The 5,000-nt window shown below is 38.7% G+C and overlaps 1 protein-coding gene across 1 annotated transcript in view; it reads left to right on the forward strand.

The window, feature by feature from the left end:
* The first annotated feature begins 1,313 nt into the window (after window positions 1-1,313).
* LOC113808371 (ubiquitin-conjugating enzyme E2 N) overlaps window positions 1,314-5,000 on the forward strand; it is a 10,423-nt gene continuing 6,736 nt past the window's right edge. Inside the window, exon 1 of the mRNA XM_027359776.2 lies at window positions 1,314-1,713. Coding sequence (XP_027215577.1) covers window positions 1,681-1,713 — 33 coding nt within the window. The 5' untranslated portion in view covers window positions 1,314-1,680. The remainder of the gene's footprint in view (window positions 1,714-5,000) is intronic.

The following is a 5,000-nucleotide window of genomic DNA, read 5'->3' on the forward strand; positions in this document are numbered from 1 at the left end:
TAAAGGCTCAAACTCATCAGACATTTTACTTCCTAAAACTCTGAATTACAAAATACCGATTACAAACTGCCTGAAGCACTAAAAAGAACATGAAATAATTTAATTCCGTGTATAAGTTATGTAAATCACATGAAATAATTTAATTCCGTGTATAAGTTATGTAAATCATCGTTCCTTTTACATATTCAATCAGAAGTAATTTAGCAATTACACTCTCTGATGTAGAATTTTCCGGCAGTGTCCATGACATCCATTCCGAAGAGATTTGTCACTCTCAGAAGCCTTACTCTCCGCTCACCCTGAATACTTCCCATTTCCACTGAATGTACTCATCGAACTTATCGAGCGAATTCGGAAGGCACTTGGCATGCTAGCTCTGAGCTTGCATTGCTATCCAAGCGCGTCATTTCCTTGCAAAATGTGCACAGTGTCGATATACAACCTACATTATGCTACTATTTTCTTTGTAGTATTCAAATATTGAGAGAATGTAGCCTTACATACTTTGGTGTTCAAATATTAGGAGAATATAGCCTTACGTATACTTAGGTAGGTTTGATATCTATCTAGAGAACACTGAAATTATACATATTAAATAAACTTCAAAATACACAGTACATGATTCTATTTCTAACTTGTTCTAAGGACTCGCGTATATTACTCAGTAAAGGTCAGCGGTTATTATTAGCCTGAAAGCTGAGCTTCCGCATTCGGTCAGCAGCACTTACTGATTTATTCTTTATCCTTCAGTTCACATAAGATTGGACATCCATACACGTTTGCAATCCCAAAGAAACGCACATGCACTTACACACGTGCACGCACAAATAGACCAATCAATAGACGTACATACAGAAGTACGCACATGCATACAAAATTAAAATTGCTCGACGTGGTTTTGATTCTTTACATAAGTAATAAGAAATGGGTGTGGTGCTGAAAAGCAGTAGGCCACAGATCTGTAAATAATTCTGATAAGCTTGCATTGGAAGTGCTTTTGTTGTTATAGATGTTGTAAGTTATAATAATCTCCGTGCCTTTGTGTGGATTCACGTAGCGCACTGACCTGGTATAGCAAACTAAATATACTGTTCTTATTCGCTGCTGCTGATTCTATGCTGCATTCTGCGTTGTTATACTTTTGCAAAACGATGCAGCCATAAAAAAATGTTTTGTCTTTCTAAATGTCATTTTGTCATCTCTTATCGAGAAGGAGACTCATCCATTTTCAACAAAGACTCGGACTTCCGGTTAATGCCCACGCTTTTGAACCGAGCTTAATATGGCATGAGGGTGGCATGGAAAATGTGGATGCAGAATAAATAGTGCCCAGTTAAGAGAAGATAGGGACAGAATATAGAAACGTTACTGATTTTACACAGAACATTGACAGAAACGATGGGAAATTTTGAAATACCCGCTATTGTATTTTACGAGAGAAAATCCATTGCCGAGCTGCAACATCTTTTAAAAAAGGACTAATCCCAATGTACTCCAAAAACAGAAAATGAATCAACCAGAAATATTTACTCATAAAATCTAGAATTTCCAAATAAGATGCTGCTCTAGTCTTTTATAATCCTGTAGTGGGAACAATAGAAGTAAAAATGGGATTGGAACATAACTGAGTTGGTCCAGCACTCGCCGCGCCGTGAAATATTTCTGTAATATTTCACAAAAATGGCTGCGGGATTACCACGAAGAATAATAAAGGTGAGTCTCTCATGAACACTTGGTCTACAACAGCCACCAGAAGAGCCGAAACACGGAGATATATACCGAAAAAGATGAGATAACAGGCAATTACCGGATAAAATGCATGGTGGCCAGGCTGCTCCCTGTCACCGTTTCTAATGTAACAACACTGACATTACCTGTGCCATTGCCCTCCTCGCGGGAAGGTTAATTAGCCGAACATCAGGGCGTTGGACAGCAGGCGGACAGGGGAATTATTAACGAACCCGAGTTAGAAGTCGAAGCCCCCCATTAGAGTGCATTGTCATTGTATTGGCGAGTGTCAGATTTAGCAGAATCCCTTGGGCTCTTTCTTGCACTAAGGGACGGGGCTTTTGGCCGACCTGGAATCCGTTCCCAGGAGAAGGAGACCTCTCTCTGGAGGCGGGGCTGGAGGGGGAGAATGGAGGCTTAAAGGCAGGCTGGTTCCCTTTTGACACCTATAGGAGGAGCAGTGGGTAGTGAGATTGGTCTGAGTGGCGCTCTTGGCCGCACCTCGATGCAATGACGGGTCTCGGCGCTGCTGTGAAGGCTTCGCCGGGGATAACACGACCTTTCGAAGACGGGGTTTAGAAATTTTCCCTCGGTTCGGTCCGGTCATAATTATTGTTTATTTTCATGGACAAACCTACTTGTTTTGAGGTATCAACCCATCCCCCTCGCTCTCCCTTGGGTCTAGCGGTTACAAAGGAATTTTGGGCTTTGGGCGGTGGGGGGGAGGAGGCATTTTAGTTCTATTTAAATGTAAAATGAAAATGTAGGCTGAATTTGTCCCAAACTGCACACCTATGCAAGGCGCCATGTGCACAGCAATCATGGTTGCCACAGCATGTCATGGCACTGTGGCATAAAAGTCCACGAACATCCCCCACATATATTCTGGTAGGATGGAGCTTAGACTGGTTTCGTTTTTAATAATAAACTTTGTGGGTGGATCGCCAGTGTATATCCTGAAACAAAATCAATACAGCATTCGCGTTCATGGTCCATGATATGAAAACCAGCTTTGAAAAGTCTCGAATAGTTGAACTCCATGCCCCAAACAGAATGCAGCAAGAAATAACCCTTGCGTATGATTGGCATTTTGATTATCAGCCGTTTTATTTGGTTATCTTCTTTAGATGAAATGTCTCAGCAGTGTTTTTTTTTTTTCCCCCTCAGTTAGCATGCTCTTTTCGAGAGAAAGCGCATCAGTTTAAACAAATATGCTTCAACTGATTGTTCCCCAGTAAAGAAAGAATGTTAAAAACAAGTGATATGGGTTCCAACTCGTGCATGGCATGTCATAGACGAAAAGTGACTTTTAGTAATTTATTAATTATGTATGCTGTCATTCACGAAAATTAGATTGTCGTGATCTATAATTGTACCCTATATTACATCTCGGTACATGACAAGATAGAGCTGAAACTCGTAAGTACTGAGTGGACTTGAACTTTAAGCAAAGCTTTCAGCAATTTTTTTACTTTATTTGTGGCGTTTTTATAACATAGACATGCGGCACATGTACTCGGTGAAAAAAGAGTAATTTAGTAGATACTTGTGACTGTGTCCTATTTTCCATTTCTTTGAGTCTACGGAAAAACATTTTTCTATTTTTTGCTAATCCTACTAATACTGACAGTTATTATTGTTACTGACATAATGATTATGTTGTTGCTAAGATAGTAATAACAAAAGAAGGGAAAGAGAATATTTATGAAAGTCAAAGAAAAGAAATGAACTGAAATAAAGTGGACATGGTGTGCATATCATGCTATTCTGAACCATTAGGTTGAAGAATTTTCTTTATACAGAATGAGAGAGAGGAAGCATCTTTGTGCATTATTGAGATATTTCTATAGACAAAGTCCATATTATGCTGGCCAATTGGATAAGGGGCACTGCAAGGAATCGCAAACATCACAGAATGAACCAAAAGCCTTCTTAACCCACTAATGCCGGTATATTTTGAAGCCGAAAATAAAAGCGTCCTGCCTGCGCGCCAGCTGTGGCCCTCTGCTGAGTCAGAGAGCGAGCCCCGATTGTGTCACACTCGCGGAACGCCCAATAATATATATATATATATATTTTTTTTTTGGGGGGGGGTAATCCAAGGGCTTCATACTTGCACCCCACCTAATCACCGTTTCTCATATTTGAAGTAAAGAAGTACATAAAGAACAAGTGCTTTTTGAGAGTGACAATGATCATGATCATGACATGAACAAAGACTGGTAGGTTGTTTGCTATAAAGAATGGGAAGGCTGGATTTAATCTGTGCTCAGCATTTGTCAGGAGCTATTTTCTTGATTTTATAACGTTATTCTTTGACCAAATATTATTTCATATACCATTGTGTGTTTTTATTCTTTTCTTTTGGACATAGTACATACGTTATTTTTCTATTTTTTGGTTAAGATCCTAATATGGTTACATATTAGAGACTTCTGTTTACTCCTTTATGAAGGGTAAACTCTAAGAGAAATTGGTGAAGCTGGTTTGTATTAGTGGGTGTTGCTCTGTGCTTGGGCTGTTGTCTGGCATCATCTTGGCCCCCAGGATTTGTGCTCATAACACAATTTGCTGTCACCTGGCTGCAGGCATTTTTTTTTTGCTTTGATAGGACTTCATCTAGTGTGATTGCTTGAAGAATATTACAGGTATTCAAGGCATTCACCCTGCTTGTACTATGTGCACACTAATCTTGGTTGCCTGGTCACCTAATGGAAATATAGTATAGAGATGAGCAAACTTCCTCAACTCATAATAGCAAGATAGAGGTTGAATGAATCCCTTATTTGATAAATATCCTGTGTGCATTTCAAATGTATGTGACAATTTGCAACCAAATCAGAGTAATACATCTTCAGGTTATATCAACTATTGCTGATGTTTCTTTAGTTGAACCTTGGGAGCCCCAAACACTGTGTGATATGAAACAATCTTTGCTTTTGTTTGGACTACTGATTCAAGGATAGATTTCATTGGTTATTATCTGTGAATGCATTGAACATCATGATTTTATTTATTAATTAATTTATTTTCTATTGTTTATTTTTTAGTACTTTTCTAAAAAAGTTAGGATGAAATATAGAATCAATTAATTGTTCATTAGGGATAATGGAGCTACTTGGAGTATATTTCCATGTATAATATTTTTTTTTAGATTTTTGTTTAGCAATCGAAATGTCATAGATTAACCCACTAGCAATGGTATATTTTGAAGCCAAAAATTATGGATTCTGGGTGGCTTCAAAATCGGTACACAAGGCTGGCCTAGAATC

This window comes from Penaeus vannamei, chromosome 15, assembly GCF_042767895.1.
Source record: "Penaeus vannamei isolate JL-2024 chromosome 15, ASM4276789v1, whole genome shotgun sequence".
Classification (NCBI taxonomy): domain Eukaryota; kingdom Metazoa; phylum Arthropoda; class Malacostraca; order Decapoda; family Penaeidae; genus Penaeus; species Penaeus vannamei.